At 37.4% G+C, this 25,217-nt stretch overlaps 1 protein-coding gene across 3 annotated transcripts in view; it reads right to left on the reverse strand.

Moving 5' to 3' along the window:
• Positions 1 to 650: 650 nt before the first annotated feature.
• The window catches only part of LRRC28 (leucine rich repeat containing 28), a 53,154-nt gene continuing 28,587 nt past the window's right edge, over positions 651 to 25,217 (reverse strand). The window contains exons 1-6 of one of the 3 annotated variants that reach the window (XM_071754245.1): positions 24,814 to 24,853; positions 20,737 to 20,943; positions 14,375 to 14,477; positions 10,725 to 10,900; positions 7,944 to 8,103; positions 651 to 5,128 (exon numbers count right to left, since the gene is read on the reverse strand). In XM_071754245.1, the coding sequence (XP_071610346.1) occupies positions 5,056 to 5,128; positions 7,944 to 8,103; positions 10,725 to 10,900; positions 14,375 to 14,477; positions 20,737 to 20,866 (642 nt within the window). In that variant the 5' untranslated portion in view covers positions 20,867 to 20,943; positions 24,814 to 24,853 and the 3' untranslated portion in view covers positions 651 to 5,055. Of the gene's footprint in view, positions 5,129 to 7,943; positions 8,104 to 10,724; positions 10,901 to 14,374; positions 14,478 to 20,736; positions 20,944 to 22,935; positions 23,057 to 24,813; positions 24,854 to 25,217 lie in introns of those variants that run through there. The other 2 variants (XM_071754244.1, XM_071754243.1) reach the window with 2 other exon arrangements.

Consider the following 25,217-nt stretch of genomic DNA (forward strand, 5'->3'; position numbering starts at 1 on the left):
ATCTAAACCCTTCAAGGCATCCATAAGAACTGATGTTCAGAGTCACCCAGACCAACAGAGGACTCATTCCAAGTGGTATGCTACTTGTATTCACCCAACGAATCTCCAGTAATCCAACAGCATCCAAGGCAAAGAACTCAACAGAACAGATACAGAGTAGCAGCTTTAACCCAAGCAAAATACTGAAGAGAAAGGAGAGAACTAACTGAAAAAAGCAGATGCTTCATTTCTACTTGGTTTTGGCAACCTTGTTCCTGTGTGTTAGATGAGGAAAAAAAGCTGCTGAATGTTACTTAGTAAATAATACCTGAAACCTCGACACAGCTATCAGGGTGGCACTTCCTACAGCCCTACTGAAAGTTATTTTTCTTTCGATCAATCCACAGAAAGGTCTAAAGTGACGTTTCCATATGGGTTTTGTTCTTATTATGCAAGATTTGGTGAATGAGAGTATCTGAGACAAAGGGATTAAGTGCACTGAAGTGGTGTTTTGGGCTTGGGAGCCTTTTGAGTGTCTTCATTCCATCCCTTCAGCCTTGGGACAAGACTCTTACTAATTATTACACAAATGAACTAAAATGTAAACTAAATGCTACATCCTAACATAGCTCAGTAGCCCCAGGAGCAAGAATTCAGTTAATTGCCTGTACTTCTATCCAAAAATATAGTTTATTAACAAGCACATACAATAAATTGGACCACTAACTTTAAATAGAACATCCAGCAAGCTCACCTTCACACTAAGTGACATTTGGTTAATACAGAGCAAAAAAGCAATACACTTCTACTTCCAACAGACATGGAACAAACTCAGTTGCAATCCAAGTTAAAGTTGTAGTCCAAAGAAGGGCACATAAAAGCAAAAGTAATAAGGACTTCACATGAACCTTGCCATTTCTTTCCACCAGACCTTTGGTCTCCTACAAAATAGGTCTGTAATACAAAAAGTAATAAAAATTCTGGATTCAATTTACTTGGCATCTTCCATCACAAGTTAACTATAACATTTTGTAACAATGTGAAATGTAGTATGAGGGAGGTAAAAGACAAAGATAGTTAGGTCTTGGAATTACTTAAATTCAGCTGCAGATAGAGAGCCTGCCTAGCAGCAGGCATGGACTCCAGTGTCATTGTCCTTTTTGCAAGAAATAAAAAGGTTATGAAACACATTCTTCTCTTTCATCAATTAAAACTCAATCCATCCACCACTGACCTCACGTCTAAAGTTCTGTCATCAGTGGTAAATCAGATGGTGCTGCAAGTGGCCTTCAACAAAACAAAACAAAAAATTCACCCTCTCTAGTGGAAGGTTTGTCACTCGCCAGTCCCCAGCTTGGCTGTGATGTCAGTAAAACCTAACACGCTGTTACCACATGGGTGTTACCATGGCCTTGTCCTCCCTTCATGCCAGAACAAAGGGATTCAGCAGAATTTGATCTATAAGAACTGAAGCCAACTTGGCAACCAACAGCTCTGCTCTGCTCGCTGTAAGGTCTTAACCTCCCCGCAATGAAGCAAACAGAAGGTTTCTAATGAACTTCAACACGAGCCCAAGAGAAGCATGGGCCAAAACAGAAAAAGAGGCATGGCTTGATATTATACCTTGTTCTTCACACAGGAAAGGACATCTGTATTTCTGCTCCTCCAGAGGAGTAGTCTGAAGGTTCCCAAGAACAGTGCTCCAAATCTAACAGTGTCCACGGTAAAGCGGCCCAAGTGTTACTTTTAAAGCCAGAGATTCCTCTGTTTCCTTGGTGGCAGAACACAGAGTTATCTTTATAAACAAAAGCATCCCAATTTTATCAACATGGTGCCTGTTATCACAACATAAACAACAATTATGCCTGTGCTCCCCAGTCATATTAGGATTCATCTTTACTCCAAAACAATTTATTGCTATATCAATTGGTTAAAGTCTTATCTCTCGTGTTCTCTCCTGCACCTTTTTAGTGCCTAGGAAAAAAGCCCAGAAACTTCTCCTTTTCCCAAGCTAAGAGGTAAGATCTACTTCTATGACAAAAAACACTTTAAAAATATTCATTTTTTCAACTGCTGCAACCAGATTTTTTGCAGTACAAGGAAAAAGGTATCTCATTGTGCACTAACCTGATGAACTTGAGCACGCAATCCAAAATTCCCTAGAAATAAATGCATTAAAAAATAGTTCAAGTATTGTGACACCTTGTATGAAAAACAAGTGATGCCCAGTTCAATCAGCAACAAGCTTCCTTTCCCCTCTGCTACTTGCATAGTTGGCTCTCATGTTAACTGATTATGAAAGACTCTTACAGCAGAACATCTTTAGAAAAATTTGGTCAAGTGAGAATGGAGTTATTTTAAGCTAGAACAATATCACCCAAAGATACAGATGAATACACACACTGTTCATATAAAAAAAAAAAAAAATGAAAACAAAACAGAAAAACAAGAATTTAATCTGCATTTCCAGTCTATATATTGGCTTTCCTCTTCTTTGTTTTATAAAAATAGGGTATGACATTTCAGCTTCAATCACATGTTTAAGTCATTTATTCATTGAACATTCCATTCTTGAAATATCAAGTGTTAGTTAAGACTCATCCTGATTATAGAACAGAGTATACTTCTTCTGAACTGCACTGAACTTAACAATAGTGAAACTGGTATGAACTCGAAAAAAATTAAAATTATGGGAACAACAAAAAAAAAAAGAAATAATTTAAAAATAATAATCAATAATCAATAATTATCAAGCTCCACTCATACTATCTGACCCCTAAGAAAAAAACCCCACCAATGCCTTTTAGATGATCAAGACATTTAACTCCAAAATATTTACAGGCTGAATTCAGAAATCAAATGTATTTTCAAGTTTGTAAGTTGCTACAAAAAAAGGACAAATAAGATTCCAATAAGAAATCTCCTCCAAAGTCAGAGGAAGCCACAGTAAAAATAATACTGAAAATTCCTGATCAGAGTATTACATCAAAAATGAGTATTTGTAACACTCCCATAGTTCTCCTAGATCCACTTAAAAAAATAGATTCTGTACTACACTTACACATTTCTGATAGAGATATAAATGTATATGGGCAGTTTGTCCCTCAACTGTTTAGTACTGAGGAAAAAGAAAAAAGTGTAAGCTGCATTTTGCTGCCTCAGCAGTGAAACCTCCCAGGGGGGGGAGAGAGGGCCTGTTGGAGATACCAATATTAAAACAAATTAGTGAAATGAGAAAGTCAGAAACCCAATAGTACAAAGTTTGCTTGGATATGGCTCTTTACCCTACTGCATTTAATAAATGGGATTTGTTTTAGAAAGTTTCAAAATTCCCAAACAGTAGATGATACTTGCATTCCTGAAGGATTAAGTTCTACATTTCTTAATGCTAATTCAACTCTCTAAAACCAACCCAATAAAACCAGCAAAGCTTTTGCAAGTAACATGCACAACCTAAGAATTCTACCCTAAAAAATTGCCTTTTTAGAACCTTCTTAAGCTCTTAAGATACTCTATTTATTGAAGAGATGCCAGGAAGCCTGCAGGGGGAACAAATGCTTCTTTGGTAAAAGGCAAACATTTTACTGCCTCCTCCCTTCAAAGTATGCACACCTCACCACAACATATGCTAATACACTATCAAATAAGCCTCTTTATCTTGCCATTTTTATAACAAAATGTTTCATTCATATCTATTTCAGCTTGTAACTACCTACTGCACAGAGCAGCACTCTGTGCTAAATCAACAAGTAGTTTACACCTAAGAAAGTGGGGGGAAAAATAGAGAACACATTGTATTAAAAGAATATATATTCCAAAACAAGTCAAGAGGGGCTAATTATTTTTATAAACTGTTTCAGTGCAAAATTAAAATTAAGCCATGCAGACATTCTGGGCCTTTCTTTCATCCTTTATCTTTTATTTGAAATGAACCAGATCTAACAAAAAAAGATTATCACAAACACCACAGTTGAGTGGAAATGCAAGTTAAATCTGCCATTATTATAGAAACCCAAATGGTACTGCCATTCTGTGAAGGTATCTAGGTATGTATATATACCTATGCATGGAGACACACATTCCTCCCCCGAGATTTCCAGCCTTCTCCAAGGTTAACACACTCCACTGACACACTCAAAAATCAGCCAAAGGCTGAATCTAGAAAAAGATGACCAACTCTTTGCAAATCTACAGTCTGCAATTGTAAAAATATAATAAATATAAATATTTACTATCGTATTAAGATTTTTTTTCAAGTGAAATTTGAACTTAATCTTCTTCCCAAAGAACTCAAAGAAGCAAGAGGGGATGTGTTTTTAAAAAGACATCAGTGATGAAAATGAAGAAAAGACAATCTCAAACTTGCTGGAGCAAGACCATCAGTACCAGCCTTCCCTACTGACTCAGGACCTCTAGCAGCCAGACATATCCTTGTTACTCCAATCAAATCAGTGTGGCTTCTAAAGATACAAGTGCGAGCTGCTTTTAATAAGTGGATTTAAATAGCAGACTTAACTGTGAAAGACCCAGGTATACAACTGGGATAACTCTGCTATGGAAAAATATAAGAGGGAGAAAATAAAGCAAAATTCTATGGAGAAGTCACTGGGTTGTTCAAAGGTTTCCGTAGGCTTAGATCTGTAGATCTGAATCCAGCTGTAAGAGGTACGATGGGAGGGGGTAAACAAAAACTGTTGTATCATAATTGGACCTTTTTTTCCCCCTGTTAGGAATGAAAACTGCCTCAAAACGATGCAATGGGTCAACCTGAAGACAGCCACATTTGGAAAAGAATGGAAATCCTGAAGTCAGAGCTTGCGACTTTGTTTGGTTTGTATGCTGCCTTGGAGGAGAGAGAAGTTAATACTTTTAAAAGCTTGGTATTTACACTTCCGAAAAGTTTCTGCAGTTCATCCAAATTTGATAGGGTAGGATTTAAGTGCCTCTCAGTGTTCTGGCCTGGGCACTTCTGCTGCTTTGGCACAGACGCACGCACACAGTATTCCAGTACCAATGGGATACGATGTCTGATGCAGCTTTAAACTGGCAGCACTCCTGAGCAGTTTTAAATGTTTATCAACTCAGTAGGTCAAAAGTCTGCAGACACTGGGTGGAGCAGCAGTATGCCACAAAACTAACAGTTGTCCTCCTAGAAAAGAAAAAAAAAAAAAAAAAAAGGGAGGGGGAAGAGTTGTCAGTAAAGATTAAAGCTTCTGGCCCAGTTCCACAGCAGACAATATGTTGGTTTGTAAAATAAAGGATTAGCAGACCTCAACACTTGAGAAAAAGAAGGTTCATTTGCTCTAGAGGAGTGCTTCATACAAAGGCAGGGAAACACTGCAGGGGTTCTCCAAAACCTTCCTGGTTTCTTAAATATTCACATTAGAGAAGCAGCATGTGGTTTTTCTTTCTGTGGAGGGTGTGGCTGGGTGTTGCAGCCAGTAGGTTTAACAGCTAGAAGGAAAATAGCTGGGTAATTCTTGCTTCAGCTTTGCTCATGTGCTTCTTAAATTGCTGCTTGTAGGCATGAAATAACTGAAGTCCAGTGTCCTCCTGGGGTTCAGTCAAGTGAACAAACTGGGCCCCAATCTTCAGAAAGGCTGACTGACTGGCAGTGCTGTCACACTGTGCCAGGCACTGCAGGGATGGTGACATGAAAGCCTGACTGTGACCCTCCTCCTGCCCCCAGCCTGGCAAGGACCTAGATATCTGTTGTTAAAATGTTAGGATGTGTTTTTTTTTACTAACCCAGAAATCACACTTTACCCAGTGCTCATGTCATCTGTGCTTTTTCAGATAGAGAAATCCAGTTCACCACTTAGCTATTTTTTCCTGTAAGAGGATACAGAATGTGATGTGGAAATCCAGACAGAAGTTACTGGCATGGATGTGGCATGTGCTAATCAGTGCTGCTCAAATGTTTCGGATCCCTACCCTGTGTTTTCATCCTGGTCATTGTAAGCTCTTTAGAACAGGAACACTCTCCTTCATGTCTTCCTAAACCAGATATTACACCTCTACAATTCTACATAATCTTGCCATGTCAAATGCACGAGCTACAGAGGAAAGGATGACAGGCTGCTCTGTTTAGATCTTATTTTCTGTGGATTTGCATAAAATGGCAGCTACTTAAGACTGTATTCATGAAGGCATTTAGCAGAACACAGTACATTCTTGTCTAAAGCAAGGAATGATAACTATTTTTTAAACATGTGGAAACCATACAGAAATATGTATTTTTAATTACTGGATTTTAGAAATAAATAGTGTTATTCCAAAACAGCCCTAAATTATGTTTTTCTTGAGATGTGAATTTTAGTAATTCCTAAAGGTGTCTACTGATATTTCTATCATCTCCTAACTGTAAGTTCTACAATAAGCAACACTTAGCAAATAATTAGAAAGTAGAGCTCTCTTCTCTAGTCCAACCTCTCCCATTATTGGATTATTTCAGATAATGTAAGGATTCAGTGACCAGCAAGTAGTTTTCTGCCACTTTCTTAGAAAATTATACTGTTCAGTGCTTGAAAGAAATTATTTATAGCATGATTATAACATATCTTATGCCACTGAATACTCAGACTGTAATGTAGAAGCAATTTATTTTACTCAACATGAAATCTATTGAATTTCAAGATACAACTGAAGGCTAACAGAATGGCAAGTCCAAGTAAGCAATCTCTGCAATCAGAGCTTTCTAAGAAAGATGATTTGTCAAAAATAGCATTTATGCAGCCTTCTGGCAGCTGTCCAGATTTGGCATATCTAAACTGCTTTCATTTCATGAAGTTGAGCTGCTTACAAATCAGGTATCTCTTAGGCCACAAATTCACAGCAAAATAACCCATGATACAGCTCTGGAATACAGGTACCATCAACCTGCAGTTTCTTATTTTTAAGGTAGATAACTACTGAATCAATGGATTTCAGCAGGACAAGAACTCAGTGGCATTCTTGTGCATTATATACACACCAATTTCAGAAACATTCCTTTTTAAAGCACCTTTCTTTTTGCTCCCCACCTTTAGGCATATGCTTTGTAACTAACAGCTTGACTTGAACTCTTTAAGAGCCACCTGACCATCACGTTTGCTTTTTAACTCCAAGTGACTTGTCTTTAAACCCTCTATATAGGGTTCCAAACATTGCTGTACTTTTGTCCAAGTAGAAGCAGTTGAAATTTCTCAGAGGTTGCTTTTCCATTGCAGAAAGTGGATTCATTGATATAATGGCTCATGGCAGGTTACAGTATCAACTCAGACCAAGAGGGGTTAGGGTAAGAATCATTGCAAAGCAACCAGTGCTCACTTTAAAGAGATTTTAAATCTTTATCTACATGAGAGCAGTATTCCCTGAACCATATCCCAGGTCTGAATTCCTTCTATGACTGTACTGTCCTGCAGGTCAAGAAGTCTATGTGGGTTATCTACTTGACCTGTGAATCCTGCAGACACACTCAAAACTGCTATAACTATAAAACCTGAAATATTTTAAACAGATGTGTTGTTACAAAATGCATATTAGAATGCAGAATGTTTTCACAACAAATCTCAAGTTAATCAGCATGGAAGGAAAAACCAAGAGCATTTTACTGCAGAACAGTTTAATTAAGCTCTGGCCTTGGAGAATTCTTCCATCTTTAAGCCTACTTCTTTTTGGTGGTCACCTTCTCCTGAGACATGTGCTGCACTACCACAAACAAGTCAACCCCATCTTATCAAAACCCTTCACTATCTTAGAGCAGTCTGAAACAGGCAAGTGTAGTAGCCCTTGTTAAACAGTGTAACAGCAGTAATCTGGTTGTCATGCAAACAAAAGGTTTGACAACTTTTACATGCAATCACAGAACAGGAGCTTTAGATCTGAAAGACTGCCAAGTTAAAAAAATTCTTAAGAATATGCTTTGTTCTTCAGGGTGTTTTTCTTCCTAATTGAAACCCCAGTGTAATTTGCTGTATAATTACCCTTGATGCAATCCTGCCATTGGAGTCTCCCTCAAGGGAAAGAGCTTTGGGTAGACAATGGTAAACATAGGCTGGCTGCAGCGGTGGCAGTGTCCCAAGGGACAGTGCAGCAATTCCAAGAGGCTTTTGGGTAGTGAGATTGGAGTCAAAAAGTTCAAATCTAGAGAAGAAAAGAATCAAATAAGGCTTGTAATAAAACAATTACATGATAAAGTCAAAATCAACAAGCACGAGCCACAGACAATTCAGAAAATTGGCTGCCTCACATTTCTTCAGACTTTATCAAAAGAACAGCAAGGTAACACAAATTACCACCATTAGAGTGAAGCACATGATGTTTGCCATATATAATCTCAAAAAGTTAAAATATTTAAGTTGAGCATTGTGAGCACAAGATTAACTGGGCCCAAATACCCAAGCAAAAAATATTCTAGCCCAAGCAAATACTAAAAACCAGTAACATATCATAAAGCTTTTTCAGACACAAAAATGATCTAGACAGGTAATAACCATACAAAATCCTGAAAAGGACATAAGTAGTATTTAACTAAAATATTTCAGCAACCAATCCAACAGGACACCTAAACTCATTGAAATGCCTGAATTCCATCGTCAGCAAAAAGGGAGCAGAAATATTTGGAATTACTTGAAATACAACCCAGCCTAGCATATTTCTTACAGGTCCAACCAAAAAGACCACTCTAAAAAGATTAACACATTCATAATGTCTTAAGTGTGTCCCCACAGTTTACAAGACACCAACATTTTCACCAAAAGGGACTCCAGGGTCATTTCATGGGAAAGCCAGGTAGTGTTTTAACAATTCAAACCAACATGCTAATCTCCATCTAGAAACTGAGGCACAGCCAAAACAGGTGAATGAGTTTAGGTGCTGAGTAATCAGGACAAGATGCAGTCCCTGATAAATCAGTTTTGAGATATTGCATTGGTTTCAGCTTTCAAACAAAGTGAAGTTGAACCCCCATACACAATGTACCACAACAGCCTCCGAGGAGTGCATTTGCGTCAGAAAGAAAAGGTCACATTCTGTAGTCAAGCAAAGACTGAGGCAAAGTAGTCAAGTCACTTCTGTTGTACTTTGCTAACAGCAGCCAAGTATTTAACAGCACCCTTGAAACTGCAAATTTTGGCAATCAGGGATAGCTGAAATCTGCTATTTTAATCATATATGCCACCTGCTACCCCAGCACAGCATCATCTTACATGTGCTGAAACTACACAGTGCTCACTGCAATGTGGGTGTCACCAGTGGTAATGCTCACACTCTTCACTAAGGTGACTCAGGATGGTTTTTCCTGTCTGTGTATATAGAAATATAGAAATAGACAACAAAGTGCAGTGTTGTAACCTTGAAGTAGGCAAGATAGTTCAAAAGAAGTTTCATCGTCTTTGCAGGTTCTGCACCTTGGCTGCAACCAGATAATCCTCACAGCCTTGTATAAATCATTGATAAACCATTGATAAACTGATTTTGCAACACTACCTTGCTGTTCTCAAACCCAACCTCACCAGTGTTCACAACCAGGAACTGCATTCACACAGTTGTATTCCAGAAATTACTATGCAAGTCACAACCGGACTTGATGATCTTAAAGGTCTTTTCCAACCAAAATGATTCTATGAACTGGGTAGAAAAGTAGTTTTTTGGTGATTTGTATGATCTTGTACCTATGTGCTCAAACTTCTTCTCAAAGACTAGAATTTTGCACTTCAAAATGAAGCAGCAGCATCCATCATTGGCTAATTTTGGTGCAGCTGATATCCTGATACAACTGAACAAACAACATACAACTTAAAACCTCTCCCCTCCATATGCAGAAATAGAAAAAATACCCAACCACAAACTGGCCAGTTACATGCTCTCTGTGTCACTACATACATTCTCCACAGAGCAGTGCCATTTCCTATAAACACAAGCTTGTTCACATGAGTTTCTCTCATACTTTTATTCCTCAACATGAAGATTCTTCCCTTCAGTATTTGCTGCAGACCTCCCTCTATGCTTTTGCTGGCAAAGCAAGAGCTCAGCAGTTAGGATTTTCTCCCCAGTGGCCATGGTACAAGTGACCCTGACCATAACCCTCTCATCTTCCCAGTGTAGCTCTCTACCCTCCTGCTTTCTACTTTCACCTCTAAAGCTGTCAGATTCCCAAGCTGCTATGGATAGGGGAGGGTCACAATGCATCTGACAGCACCTGAATCTGCAGGTTGTCATCAGATATTGCCAACTCATGTGACTGCATGATGCATAACCAGAATGAGCCAAGGGCCACTTCACAGCAAAGACTCTGAATTGGGGCAGAACTAAAACAGCTCAGCTGTCATGCTGCACTGAAATGGCCAAGGGCTGCTAACATTTCTTTTGCCTTATGTATAACAAGTCTGCCAGTTTAGGGGTGTGCTGCCTGGCAAGAAGTTGCATTGTTGGCTGATGCATCTCATCTTGCCTCAGGAACTGTATTTCTCATCTCCGGTTTCCATTAAAGAGTTTCTCCTGCAAAAGGCATCCTTTATACAGCCCTCAAAAAAAGAAACCATTTTTAACAATCACTCGACCTCAGAAGCATCTTTTGCATGTCTGTTTTTTGACATTGGACATTTTTGTTCTGATACAACATTACAAACATAATTTCCCTAAACAGATCTTAGTGAATTTTAATCCTGGCCCAACTCTTTGAAGAGCTATTTGAAATGTCCCTATCATTGGTAGAAAACCACTTCCATGCTTTCTGCAATCTGAAGAACAGAGAAATTTCATACCTTTTAAAAACCTGTAGTAGGTGTTATAGAGGGTCCTCATGGCCAGCTCTTGCAAAGGCAGCACATGATCTGTTTCTGTCCCTATGGATTTCACCTCTGCTGGCAGGAACACTGTTAACTGGCCCGATGAAAAAGAGAGCAGTTTCACCTCTGAAACTTGAATTGGAGAACCACAACTAGAAGGACACAAGACATTTAGGAAGTGGTTAGGGCAAAAAAAAAAACCAAAAAAGTATCTTTGTGGAGAAACCCAGATGCCCAACCTGAAGTACACTTGATGCTGTTCTTCAGTGCAGCACCCTTCAAGGATTCCTTGCAAAGTGCAATACATGTTGACACACATTTTCTACAGATCCCCACCTTCTGTGATGTGCTAGTCATGGGACATCTGGAGGTCTTTATTTTTCAAATAACATTCAAAACCTGGAGAAATGAGAACGCAATCCCAAGGAAGTAAACCAAGTGCAATACGTGTTCCTTACTTTGCCATTACTGAATGCCATTATTACTAAATATTTTACATAGGGGAGTAGTTTCATATCTAACAGTTGGCTTCCTGTTTTGGATGATCAGCCAATTGAGAATGGTAATGGATTTCTTAAGTATAATATGTGAGGCAAACTACAACCACCAAAAAAATCATTTCTATGACTCTTTACTACACCCTTCCCCATCCACAGAGCTCCCTTGGAGTGTGAAGGGGGGTGAGTGAAGGAAAAATCAAAAGAACGGCCTAAGACGTAGTGGGATGATACCCTAGGAAGTCTACTAGCCCTATCCCTCCTAAATCATATAAGGAAAAAGAAGTTTATTTGGATCCAAGGAGAGAAACCTTGCCTCTAGTAAAAAAATAGTAACTCTTTATATGATCTCTGTTGCAAGCTATCATACCAAAGAGACACGCATAGGAAAATTCTACTAAGAGGTTGGGGAAGTCAACAGGGGAATTGGAATTGTTTATGACAACTTCATTTGAAGCCAAGAGCAACTTGTTAGGGCCAGTCCTAACAAATGTAAGAGAAACACAAATTTGTCAGCCTTCCCAGATATTGGACCTAAAACTGAGGTAACTACACTAGACCTTACCAGATGTAAAAGAAATCCTATAGTACTTGTCTGATAACAAAAATCTCTCCATCTCATTTCCTCTGATTAAAGGAAAAATAGCCCAGAGAAAAAAGCAAAAAAGAGCAGCATCAAACTGCAAGTCAATAAACCTCTTGTTAAATATTTAATACTTTCCCCACAAACCATTAATGGGATTAAAATATATCTGGGAATTGAGAGAGCCAATATTCCCACAATCCATTGCCCAGCAATCCATACCCAATGAGTTAGCTATCACAAAAAATAAATCTATAATGTTTTTTTTCAAGTTGATTAACCCTTTACCACCCTAGCTGGAAGACATAGCCACATATTCACTACAGTTTCTGCAGTTCAGAGCTGGGCCATTTGGTCTACTTTATGTAAACTCAGAGGCTATTAATGTCTGACCACAACACTGAAAAAACAAGGAAATGAGCAAAATGGATCATCAGAAGGAATATTCTAAGAGATACACACCCTTAAATCAGGATGGATTAAGGAATGAATCACAACCCATCAGTAGTACTGGGCGCAAAAAGAGTTGAAAAAAACTCCACACAAAATCCATGGAGATTAAAACATGGCACAGAGAACCATCTAACTTGCTGGAAGAAAATGGAACTGCACAAAAAAACCTGGTGAATAAATAACTGGGGAAAAATAGCTTTGAAACACCTATTGGCTGTCTTCAACAAGGCTAGAAGAGACCTAGCTGGAGACTAGGAAATCCAATCTGTAAAAAAAGAAGATCAAAATTTATTTTGAGTGCTGAGATCATCACCTCTTACATAAAAGACTTTTTCAGTCAGCCCGACTGCAGGATTCCCAGACAGAGATTCATTACTTACACAATGCAATTTATATTCTATTTTCAGATATCCAGCTTTATGTTAGTAACAGCAGCATGTCAGATTTTATTCTCCAGTGGATGACCAGACAGAGCACTAAAGCCTGGATCTTAAATTCTCACCTGACCCACAAAAACCTTGCATTGGTTACTAATGCTTTCTTGGAAAGAACACAGAAATTCTTCACACATTATTACACAATTTTAGTGTCACTCAGCACATTAGCAAGTAAAACCTTAGTTTCTTAATGATATATGTAATTGATCTTTGTGTTGAAAACTCTCCTTGAAAAGAATCCACAATGTTTCACGATGGTTTCACAACATAAAGACAAATAACTCTTTTAAGCAAAATATTTGTATCGGTGTATTGAAGTAATTTCTTTGTATTCTTTACTATTAAAGGGGAGCAAAAATATTTTTCTCATTCCATGGAACCATTACAAGGATGTATTCCATTGCAACAATTGCAACTTCTGCAGTCTTCTCTATATATTATCCTCCATCAGTGATACAAGCAGTTAACTCTCAGCAGCAGTGTAAATGTAATGACAGCAAAAACTGGTGGCATCTTCAAAAAGGTCAGCACAAAGATAAAATTATTTTTACTGACTCTTAAGACTTAAAGCATTAAAAAAATATAAAGACTGTAATGGATGTTTAAAACCACATGAAACAGGCAGGACGTTTGGACAAAACTTGTTGGAACAATTCCTGCCTTGTCACTAGTGTTTTTGTTCACAATCAATACAGTTCAATTACCTCTTGGGTCAATTTAATGTCTGGCTGAGTATTTACAACCTGTTCTGAAAGAACAAAGGCTTGAAATAATTTTTCCTGAAAAACAAAATTAGTAGAAGCTTGAGGCTGCCCAAAGTTCAGCAGAATTATAATCCAACTGCAAGTATTTAAATATCATACAACCAGCTGACACGGGAATATTAGAAAAACCTTAAAATGCCAAGACTCAGCATCTCACATATTGCAGTAGAGTGCAGGCTGTAGAGAGGGAATTTATATTTAATGCAAGATTTGCTGAGAGAGAGCATACCAGAAATTTATAATTAGATGGTAATGGGGACAATCCTCTTCTGATCAGTTTGAGACCAGTAAGGCTCCATTCATCAGTGGTGCTGATCCTAATATATGCCAGTGTCAGTGCAGAAAGAATTAAGCTAGTGTCCTAGACAGACCACTTTTTTTCCCCACATCTTAACCACAAACTTGAGACAGCCTAGGATATTTTTTAAATGCACATGTAAAAATATACCTTGCAATCCACAATTGCTAAAAAAAAAATAACTTGTTTTCATTAGTAGGTACCAAGACTTAAAAGAAGCTGATACTGGGATGTAAAATGAGTGATGGAGCTACATGTGACATTCAAGATATGGCCCATAACTTAAAGAAATACAGAACTGATGAACTTCATAGCTGCTACAACACATTAAAAAATATTTTGTCCATTCTTTAATTCACGAAATTCTGTGAAATCCACATTTTTGGCCAACCTTTAAGTGCAGCTAGACTTCAGCTTTGGTCCTTACAATATAAGTACAATAAAACAGGACTGGGAGCTGCAGTAATCTCCTCAAAGTAACATTTCTGAATCACTCACACACACAAAAAAATCAGTTGTATCATACAGGAAGATATTTTTGAGAAGTTTTACAAGAAGTAGATATACAAATAATCTGAATTAATTCATACTTACCCATTGCAACCAATGACTTTATTATACAGATAAGATGGGAGGCCTTTCAGATGAATATTGTTATCCACATAAACATACTGTAGCTCTCGAGAACGACCTAAATCTGGGTTTAGAAAACAAGAAAAGTCAGAGGGGGAAAGGGATGACAGTGACAACTATAAGCAAACCAATTCTCTTCCCTTATAAATAAACTAATCTGACTCAATGTAAGCAAACCAATTAGTACTTCTCAGTTGTCAAACTTCGACCCATGATTTTAATATGGATGAACTGAAGAGCAGTTTAGAAAACAGCACCTACAGTTACAAAAACAAAACAAACCATTTTTCAGTAGCCCTGAAAATCCCATTATAAACAATTTCATTTTAACACTGATCAACTCTGAAGTCAGTCTGAAGAAGTAAAGGGACAACTGATTTCAAATCAAGTTCATAAGGTCAAACCTGCTTTCATTAACTGGCCTCATGTCACTGAAGTCACAGCTTCACTATCTTTGTTAAAGTGGTAAAGACACAAACAAGAATGCAGCCTGCCCCACTCTTCTTTTTCTCCAAGAAAAGATTTGATTAGATTAGCCATAAGCAAATGCAGCCAGTAATCACCCAGAAAAGCTTTGTGTGATTCAGTAAACTAAGAAAAGCAAGAAAATATACAAGCATTAACCTGCAGAATATTGTGGAACTAAAATTTGTGGCTACAAGTAAATGATCACACATCTGAAGGTGTGCTTCCTGTATTAATTCTGTTAAAAATATTAATGGCTGGCAGTCAAAAGAAGCAAGTATAGCATGGTTTTAGCAATACCTTAATATAGAAATATACTAACTTACCACCAGAAAGGTCTGGAGTAATTTTATTTTATTTAGAAAATTAAAGTGGGGAAATTAAGCTAAATTAAAAGGGAAAATGTAGGCTTCTAGGAATAATTCTCAGGAACAGTAATTGCCAGCTCAGTGGTAAAACTGCCCACTACCAAAAGAACTGAAAAACAATCTCATTGTGAGATGCTTAAGAAGACAAATACAATGAACTAAAAATAACAGTTTTGAACTGGCAAGAAAGCTGACATGTAGGATCCTCCCAGCATCCCATTTCATCTGTAGCTCCTGCACTGCCCAAGATACTGGTTTAGGAAAAGACACAGGCATTTAATACAAAGCATAAAGCAACAGAACAGTGGTTGAAAGCCCCTCTGCCTGGGAAGGGAGAGCTGCAACCCAGACAAACTGCATTATGGAAAAAAATAAACAAACAAATTAAAAAATCTGTATGGCTCTCAGCTGCTCAAACTTTTATGAGTACCTTATAGAAACTAAGCAAGATAAACAAGCATTTGGCTGGATCAGCCATACTGCAAGACAATACTGGTACTGATTAATTCTGCCTTCCCATCTTTATCAACTGCCTCTTACCTTGGATGGCATAAAGATAACAGTGATAACAACTTCTGTCCTTTTTGTAATCATGGGCATGAATGAAACAAAAATTAATAAAATTTTCCTAACATTTCTATTCAGAAATTCTACTTGGAACAATGGTCTCTTATCAATCCCCACCATGACAATAGGTAACATAATCCCATCTTTATTGTTGTACAGCTCTATTGTACACAAGAGCTTTGGACATCACTTAGTGCTGATAAAGCAAATGATATTTTGAATGGACGCCCCTTAAATGTTTGAGCACCTTAAAATATACTGAATGTTTTCAGCTGTCACCCACTTGAATGGCAGCTGCAACCACCAGAAACCTTAAAAGCTCACACTGAGGAGGAGCTTCAAATTTTTTACATAAAGAACAAGTGATGATACAACAGAAAATTAATATATTCCTCTTCTAAAATGAAAATGGTAACGTAGAAAAACTGAAGGCTTTTTTTTTTTTCCTTTTAATACAGGCTCTTACCCTGCAACTGTCTATGGAGATTCCAGGGACTGTAATTTGGGCTTTGTTCAAACTGGGGTGACTGGACATCAACGGACACGTTCACCCATCACATGCTTCTTTGACCCTGTCCCAAAAACATTCTTGTTCATGGAGATATCTGCTGCATCAATCAAGCCAAGAAGCAAGTAGCAATCTCTCTGCTGACTGATGGGCACTGCTGTGAGATGCTGCTGTGCATCGTTTTGAGCTCAGAACTCAAAAAGATGATTTTTTTTTTGGCTCGGTATTGCAGAGCTGAAAATAGTTTAGTAAAGTTCCAGGATATTACTAGATGAGAAAAGCCAAAACATTGTTATCCTACAATGATAAAAATATTGCAGTACCGAGGCACTGTAACACCATACAATGTTTTAAGGGTGGAAAAAAAAAAAATCAGCCAAGAAAATCAGAAGCAGAAAGCTCGTGTGTGACACACCTGATGCTTAGGGAACATCCCCTCATGTGGCACAAGCCAATTACACCAAGAGAAGAAAACCATGGGTTGCTGGGGCAGCTTGAGTCTGCTACTGTTTAACTTAATAATTTAGAGAATGGAACTAAATTTTTAAAAGAGGCTCATTTTGCTCATTTCTACACAGATGTATGCAAATGGGCTGAAAGTCAGGCAAGTCAAAAAAAGCCCTAAAGCTGTTCTTTTCATATGCATTGAGGAGGTAGGCTGCATCTCATCTCTTCCTTCTGTCTTTATCTTATGCTATGTTTAGATTCTAAGTTCTGAGTTGACTGCATTTCCTAGGTAATTAAAGCAAATTTTTGGATGTTAGACAAAATATCTCAGTAGGAAAAATTCAGCTCCCAAAGCCAAATAGCCTGTAACTACAAATGTTCCTTTGATATAGCTTCTTTGCATTAAATAACCAAGCATCTTCTAGTCCCCAGAAGATTTTTTTCTCCTTTTTCAAACACTATCTATAAAGTTAAATTTAAATAAAACACTTTAAACAGCGCTTTGTATCCCATCCACATTAATTTTTGTCTTACATCAGTCAACAAATATTGTTCAAAGATCTCTAAAAAACAGGGTTCTGAGGAACTTTGTAAAATAAGGAAGCTGTCCATCTATGAAAAGGCTAAAGCTACAAAGAAGGTTTTCATGTGGCTTTTGCAAGCACTGTACTGAGTCTAAAACATTTCCACTTTGCTCCTTCCAGGCTCCCAGATCAAAGACCTTTCTCCCAGAAATGACCAAATGCCATGAGTCCTGAACAAACCCCAAGTCTATTTTTTTTTTATTTTCCTCCCCCCCTTTTTTTTTTTTTTTTAACCTCAGGGCCCTGGCATATGCATTCCACATGGCTGAAGATGGAACAAAAGCTCTTGTGTGACCGCACTGATGCTCTTTTAACCAGACTGTGAAGGCAAGGACACAAAAGCAGCACATACTGAGGTAAAAAAAGACCTTTGTTTACTGTGCACAGATAACTACTAGACCCATTTTCCAAACAAAAAATACACATAAACCCTCAATGTATCAATAAGGTGATATAACACTGAATATGTGCTGTCATAACATCCCTTGTACTTCCAGTACACTTGGGAATTTATGGCCTATTTTAATTGTATCCATTCTTCATGACATAAATCTTTTTTATTTTTGCAATGTCATCAGATTCAAATTTCTGCTTCCACTGGGATTTGTTTTCAGGCACTGGAGAATTTGCCAGTGGTAAAATTTTGCAGCTAAATTTTCATCAAAGGAAAATTTATATTGTAAGTAGATTGATATAAAATGATCAGTAGTCCCATCTGCCATTTAAGAACAGAATTCCTAAGAACATTTATTAGGGCAGCATGCAAGCTACACTGATGATAAAAAGGACTGTCCAGGATGCAGTTTCCAATTCAGCTTACACATACAATTTATTAGTTTTTTAAAAGCAAATTTACTTGGCAGGCCAAATGGCTCAAATCCACAGACTCTTGTTTTGTAGAATACACAGTGGGATATTCAACAGTTTAATAATAATAATAATTTTTTAAAATACTGGCACATTCAAGAAAGAAGTGTTTTCTGCAGAACAAACAGCTAATTAATTTTTGCTTATCCATCTACTTCTCTGTGTAGCAGTTCTGGAAGTCAGAGTGTGGCATCAGGTCTTTTTATTGTATTCTGTAAAACTAATTAATAGTGTTACACTTCTTTTCTTGAGATGCCTGTGTCTGCAAAGTTAAAGGAACCTACATGACAAAAAAAATACATAATACCTGTTCAGCAATGCTGTGAATGTAGTGTGGTACTGCTAGAATAAATTTCTATTTACACTTGCAGATTTCTCTACTGGCACCTACAAGTAACAAACTCAGATGAGGAAGAATGGATTCCTTGGCACAGTGGATGTCAACCACCATATGAAATAAATAAAGTAAATCACATTTGAAAAAGCATTAAGCAATATGTTCTAAATATGTTTCTTCTAACGTGGACAAGTCTAATAAAAAAGAGGGGAAAAAATACCCCACATTCTGTTAGGAGATGAATAAAATACCTGCTTTTCAACTCAACTCTCTAACTAAAAAGAAAAAAAAAAGTTTGACAGTTCTTGCAGGAATAACTCTCGCAGGTATTTCTACAGTATCTTTCACTGTTATTTAATGTCTTTACTCAGTCATTAACTAGTAAAGTGAAGTTGGATGTAAAAATACACACAAACAAACCATTAGCCAACATGTGCAGCTAGCAGAAATAATGCTACAATTATGCCTTAACTTGTGTAATACTCCAAGAAAAATATTTTCCCATACAGCAGAAGACAGATTTAATCTTTCTGCTTTTCAATGCACTAACTCTCTCTACTACTTTATTTCATCACATCTTGACCACTCTGAAGCCTTCAGAGGAAGGATTAAACATTTACATTTATACTCTGCTTCTCTTCCTCTGAACTCTAGGATTTATGATTCAGTTTCATATCCACAGATAGCAAATTATCTCCAAATGTTCACCAGTGAATTACTATTAAGAACTACTGAACAAGGTCAATTGACAGTCTTTGATGTTTCCCGTTATTTTAAAAGTTCCTTCTGAATGTTTTGAATTTGAGTCTAAAAATAAAGAAAAAAGAAGGTGTGTCATTATGTTATAGATTTATTTCCTCCTTTTGAACTTAAAACACTTGAGCAGATCTATGGCTTATCCAGGTCACAGCTAACTCACAGATAAGCTACTAGTAAGAAAGTGGCAAAATCCTTTACCCTTCAATATTTCCTATCTCATCATACTGAACAGTATCTTATTTTTGCTAAATTAGAAAGATTCAATCTCCTGCCTCATGAAATGAAGTTAGAAGTATTTGCTAAAATAGGGGAAAATACTTGCTTGTTTCAGCTAGTACTGTGGAATCTGGATGATGCATCCTGGAACTCGTTTTCTCATTTATATAATGACATATGTTGGGACATAACTAAAATACTATGTCTGGAGCTTTCCAGTAATATAAGCTAAGGTGCTAAGAAAATCAGAAAGATCACAGATTTCTTAAAGAGACTAAATTGATGAAAAAATTAAGTAAAACTTATACAAAGTAATTAATGTAGAAATTCTCATTTTTAGCTTCTTTTCAATGTGATTATCATAACTTCTTCTGCACCTAATTAAAACCAACCTCTGATTGTATTCTAAAAAAAAAAATAATTAATGGCTATTCAAATGACATGACAGATCTCCATGTATGTCTCTATTTCAGCAGAGATTAGCCCGTGGCACGACTGAAAATTAACACACACACATGGAAGAGGTCTTACCTTTCACAAACAGAATATCCAGTCCACCCTCACTGACAACACAACTACTTCCCACAGAAAAACACCACACACTGGCTGTGCCTCCTGTTTACTCTGTAAAACCTGCTTTGACACTTCCAGACTTAGAAAGGGTTGAGAAAAAGGCAGAGAAATTCTTTCCTGGGCTACTACTGTGGAGTTTTGACAGATGCCCATACACAGCACAAACTAAAGCTTTGCTAGATGATGCAGTACTGACATTCCTAATAATGAGAAATAATTTGTGTGGAGTTACTGGGATTCCACTGCATGCTTTAAACCCTTGCTGAAGAATCTTAGTCAAATCATCAGATCCAGCAAAGAGAAACACATCATTACCCAAAGTGGTGAAACTCAGATTACATAGTACTATATTTAAACACAACATCATTTCAACTTTTTTCCCCTCTCAGCTAAAAATAAAGCAAATTTGATAGTTGACCTATTGCTTTAACACAGACACAAGAACTTAACCTGAATATTTTTTTTTTCTTGATTAGCATCTTTTCCAACAATACTATCACTGTTACAGCTCCAAAACCAGAGCTTCCAGGGGCGACCAAAGAAAACCACCCATCGCATTTCATTCTTTTTCTTTTGGGGACAGAAAGTTTGTTTTCCTGTCTCTTCCCTGACCAATGCCAGGGCTGACTCACCAAGTGGCAGAAATGCCAGGCGGTTTCCAGCCATGGAGAGCTCATTGAGGCTTGGCAGCTGGCAGAGGTGGCGGGGAACATACCAGAGGTGGTTTCTGTCTGCAGTCAGGTACTGCAGGGAGAGGCACATGTGCAGCCTTTCGGGTAAAGTTATCAAGCGGTTGGTTGAGATGTCCAAGGTCTGCAGCTCCCTCAGGTCTCCAACCTCTACAATTCAAAAAGGAGGCACTGAGGGTTAATAATGTAGCTATTTCCACAACCAAGATCAGAAAAAGATAGCTCACAGACACTGGAAACAAAGGGCATCAGTTAGCTGGGCTGTTTTTCCCTTAAGACACTGTTTTGTCAGTTTGTATTCAGAACTGCTACTCATCACCTCCAGCATCTTCATATTTCAAGTCTTTTTTATGAGTAACAGGTATCAGTTGTTTAAATATGAGCTCTCTCAAAACAGAGAATTCCTGAATCGTGGCAATTACTGAATTGTCACAATTACTGTCAAAAATATCAAGAAGTTTCCTGGTCTTAAATCAAAACCACACATACACAGTTTGCTGTTACTGAGGGTGTTTTGCACAACTGCAAACTGAAAATAAATTCAAATAAATTTTTTTTAATTAAAAATAAAACACATTTGAGGGTGCAGTGCTTATAGCCACCATATTTAAGATTCTCTTGCAAATACATGCATAGCACTTCCTGCTAAGTGACAGTCTCTCACCAAGTCTGCTTAGGAAAAACAACTCTCTTCATAATACAATTCAAAAGACCTAGTTTAAATTAGAAAATAAGATTTTTAATAACCTGTAAATTATACTGTAGTAAGGCATTACAGTAAGCTCTAGCCTGTAGTTGCAATAATTGCAGCTTCTAGAGGTCTCCTTTTTCTAACATTTTAAGACATTTAAAAGTATGTTTTGTGTTTTAAATAGTACTTTTTTATGTAAGTCACAACTGAAGTTCTTAAAAATCTGCAAGACAAGATCACACAAGTAGCCTCACTTGTGCAACAGAGTGATTTTCCTTGTGGCTGGCCCGTGGAACAAGAATGCTCATCTCTAAGGACTGACTCACAAATGTATTAAGCAGCTCTACAGGTTATCTCATTGTTTATTGAGTTAATCTTTTATAGTTACTCTAACAATTAGGAAGGCTATAAATTATTTTCCCCAAACATGGGAAAACTGTAAATAGTTTTGCTTCATTTTTAAATACTTCACAGCAATGGAATAAAATCATGAAGTGCTTGGTGCCCCTTATTCTTTCTGCAGTTCTCAGCTTCTTACCAAATGTACTTTGCTTTCAGCTGAAGGAAATCAGCTCTTCCATCTGATAGCTGCTAAAACAAGATTCCCTAGAATCTTCTACACTGAAAGCACCAGAAAATCTACACAATCTGCACCATTTACAGCTCTACCACCCAGCTTTTTTTTTTTTTTTAAGATATAAATAGGGTGACACTGTTTAAGCTAAAGCTAAAAGAACCTGTTTTGCCCTTAAGTTCTCTCTGCAGCAGGAGCTAGAATATTTGCAATTCCCTGAGCTCTGATGTAGCACCTTGTGTACTATACCCAAAGAAAAAAACCCAAACCACTCCGTTAATCTCAAACTCTCTTCTAAACACTGGGAAAAAGAAATCACAAGTCTGAAGCTGACCTTGGGAAAAAAAAACGCTGTAAGTGTTAGTTTCAAAAATCAAGACATGAAGAGGAGAAAAAGGAAGCTGTCACTCAATATTAAGAGATGTTCACAAAAGTACTAATTAAACAAAATGGCATATGCACATTTAAAAGGCATTTCTGCCCACTGCAAACAATCCCAGCATTAACTACAACAAAGAATCAACACCATAGTGCATGCATCCTTTTATACAGCGTTACTGACAGAGCAGCTGCTATACACAGATGACCATATTCTTCAAACCTCTTACTTTTGATGACAGCAGGCATCCTAAGCTTTATTTATAAGTTTTCTTCCACTACAAGATTGGAAATGAATGGCAAAAGCAAAATAATCACAACTAAATAGCAAAAGACTGCTAGGCAAAAGAAGTACAGTAGAACTCATTTTTAAGTTTTATATTCATCACAAACAAAGCCATATGCTTGAAAACAGTGACAGGAAAAGAGCCACCTACATTCAGCCAAACCACTGACCACATGCAGTCAATAATAGGCCTAGCTATTTTCATGCACTAACCTTTTTCTCTGCCACTAAAAACAGTCCTCTAATTCAGTTTAGGTCCAAAAATCCCATAAATGTTACGGTTGGCAAAGCTGGCAGAGTTTCAAAGGCATTGCTAGAATGATATGTTTCAAATCTAAGAGGAAATAAAAGTATTCTCACTTTATCCTTCATCCAAAAAACACATACTGGCCCAGAACTTCATCCTCTCTACCTTCATCTTCCAATGCATACCAGATGTAAACATCCACTTTCAACATACAGTGCCATATGTTACAGAAACACCCGTGCTGAAGTTAAAAAGTAAACCAAACAACTTCAAGTGCCATCAGAACAAATATATAAACCCCAGACTCCCCACTACAGTATTGGAAGCTCATTTTGAAGAACATGCTCAGGCATTTACTAATGACACTAAATTAGTTTCAATTTCATTAAAGCAGAAGGAAAACCACAAAGAATAACACAAAATATAAACAGCACACGAGTAAGTTTTTTCAATCTTTTAGTTAATATTACCAATGCTTTCAAAATCTTGCAACATAAATACTGAAGGATACCTTGGCTAAGAAACACAGTGAAAGACTTAAATCTCTCTCATGCTATCACCTCATAAGACCTGTATAATAGGTGGACTTCTGAAATTTGAAGCATTTGATCCAGAAAAGAAAATAAGATTTTCCAAACAAAAAGAACTGAGAAAGAAGGGGCTTTTATTCAGCCTCCCCCCCACATCCAAGGGTAAGAGACAAGCATTATACATCACCATTAAACCCCACGGAGGGGTTCCCATTACATTTGAATGAAATTCATGACTGTATAATTTTTCATGTGCATCAGCTCTAGCATAAACATCATCAAAATCAACATGGCAGAGCACTGAGGCCCAGTTTAATATCAGAAACCATAAAGTCTTCAGCAGCTTTGCTAAACTTCTGTGCTAGTTCTTGGACCCAAGTCCAGGAACCCAATCTGCATGGATTGCTGCCTTCACACAGAGCTGGGCAATTCTGTGGCTTGGCCATATGGTACAAACATGTTCACAGCAGAGTACACACAAAATGGCTGTAAATCCACACACTACCTCACTTCACAGAAACATAAATGCAGGGTTATAACCCAGAATCCTGCCTACAGCTAGCTGTCAGCTATAGACACAGATACACAAATAAATACTTCAGACTGTATTCTAAAAGTCCCAGTGTGAATTCATCTTTTTCATACGTGGCAACAGGACAATTAAGGAGTTCTTACTGTGCCTCTGCATTCGTGGCAACAGCTTTCCCAACCACTTGGAGAAAGGAACATGGGAACTGCCATCATATGTTGGGTTTTCAAAAGGAAAACTGCCAAGCAGGTTTGCCTCTCAACACATAAGCATATCTTATTAAAAAAGAAAGTGAAACCTTGGAAGGATTTCAAGAAATTTCCAAAATTACTGACCTAACAAAAACACTGTAGTTGTATAAATGTAGCGACCACCAAAAAAAAAAAAAAAAAAATTTGGTTTCTGATTCAGATGGTTTTAAATTTTTAAAATTAATTTCCATGGTTTTATACGAAGGAAAAAAAAAAAAAAGATCTGGAAGTAAGCAGCCCATGCAACATAGAATAATTGCCAAAGGCAACTCAAACTTCCTTAACCTTCTAAAGGTACAGGCCTCACCAGCTGTCAAACTCAAGAAAAAACATCAGTCTTCTCTACATTTCAAGTATAATCCCACCTTCCCCTGTTGGGCCATAACCCAGAATTTCACCTGAGGATATATGGAACACATACACCATTGGATTTCAGTGCATGGAAGACATGGCTTTATTTTAAATCAAATGCTATCTGAGTCTTTCCATCCAAGCAGAGGAAAAAAAGGGAACAGGAAAGGGCTACAGACGTACCTGCATGACAATGCACCTCAAAGCAGGGTATTAAGAGAAAGCAGAGAACCTACAAGGAATGGAAAAAGGGACTGATCAGCAAAGAGAGCTGGTAGTTAGAGGTCAGGCCACAGAATTTAAATGAAAACTACCAGGAGGCCAGAATAATGGGAACTCACAGACAAAACAAAAGGTTTCTCAACAAGAAATAAAGAGGAAGAAATTAAGAACTGGTGTCAACAAGGAGTAGAAATTAGGAGGACAAATCAAATATTAAATTAGCTTTGTTCATCATTTTTTCCTGTGAGAATAATGCTGTGTATGAGGACAGTGACAGAATACCTCATGGGAACAAGGACAAAGAACTGAAAATTACCACATCTATTACTAAAATGAAAAGAGGCTGCTTAAAAAATTTCCATCCC

The sequence above is a fragment of the Heliangelus exortis genome, chromosome 11 (assembly GCF_036169615.1).
Source record: "Heliangelus exortis chromosome 11, bHelExo1.hap1, whole genome shotgun sequence".
In the NCBI taxonomy this organism is placed as follows: Eukaryota; Metazoa; Chordata; class Aves; order Apodiformes; family Trochilidae; genus Heliangelus; species Heliangelus exortis.